General features: G+C 38.3%; 1 protein-coding gene across 1 annotated transcript; it reads left to right on the top strand.

Annotated features, from left to right (window-relative positions):
* Positions 1 to 380: 380 nt before the first annotated feature.
* LOC121965921 (glutamate receptor 2-like) lies at positions 381 to 713 on the top strand (the record flags this gene model as incomplete). Its single annotated transcript, XM_042516028.1, has 1 exon — positions 381 to 713. A coding segment is annotated over one exon (333 nt), but the record flags the coding sequence as incomplete, so codon positions are not given.
* Positions 714 to 919: the final 206 nt, after the last annotated feature.

Genomic DNA, 919 nt, shown 5'->3' on the forward strand with positions numbered 1-919 from the left:
AAAAATCATATTAATAGCATTTTTTATAGCTTGAAAGGTGCATTTTCTGTGCAGAGCGGTATGACTGTGAGTATTTGACACTGCACGAAAAATAATGATGTATAAAAAACAATGTTGCTGCTGACCATTAACATATCCCAGGCTTTGATAATTATTTAAAAAATCTATTTAGTTTTTAATATATCAAAATATTTTTTTTGTGTTTTTTTTTTAATTAATTTATTTTTTTAAATTTTCTTTATTTTTATTTTTTAGCATTTTGTGTGCAGAGTAATATAAGCGTGTGTAATAAGGTTTTTTTTGTTGCTGAACTTGACGTTTTTTTCCACAAATCACGTCAAAATAAGAGTAAATCTTTTTGGCCTCAATTTCTGCTTCAGCGGTCAAAAATCGCAGTTTTCGAGAAGATGTGGTCGTACATGCGGAGCGCGGACCCTTCGGTGTTCGTCAAGAACACCAACGAGGGCGTGATCAGGGTCAGGAAGTCGAAGGGGAAGTACGCCTACCTGCTGGAGTCGTCCATGAACGAGTACATCGAGCAGAGGAAGCCGTGCGACACCATGAAGGTGGGAGGAAACCTGGACTCGAAAGGTTACGGAGTGGCCACGCCCAAAGGATCGCCCCTCAGGTACACTCTGAACCTCCGGACACGGGGACGCTCTGTGTGGGCTTCATGTCGGTGTCCTGTTCTGTCTGTCTCTGTGGGATTTTAGGACGATCAGACCCCTCATGTTACATATTAAATTCATCACAGCATGCTGACGTATTAAACTGGGTTTTTATTCTTTGATTTCTGTTTTTTAAATCGAGGTGAATTTATCCAGTTTCAAGAGGTGATTTAATCAAACGTCATTAACCAAAATACATTTGATTTTTTAAAATAATTTCACAACATGAATAAATTCGTGCTCTGGGATAC

This window comes from Plectropomus leopardus, unplaced genomic scaffold (genome assembly GCF_008729295.1).
Source record: "Plectropomus leopardus isolate mb unplaced genomic scaffold, YSFRI_Pleo_2.0 unplaced_scaffold22331, whole genome shotgun sequence".
NCBI classification, from domain to species: Eukaryota; Metazoa; Chordata; class Actinopteri; order Perciformes; family Serranidae; genus Plectropomus; species Plectropomus leopardus.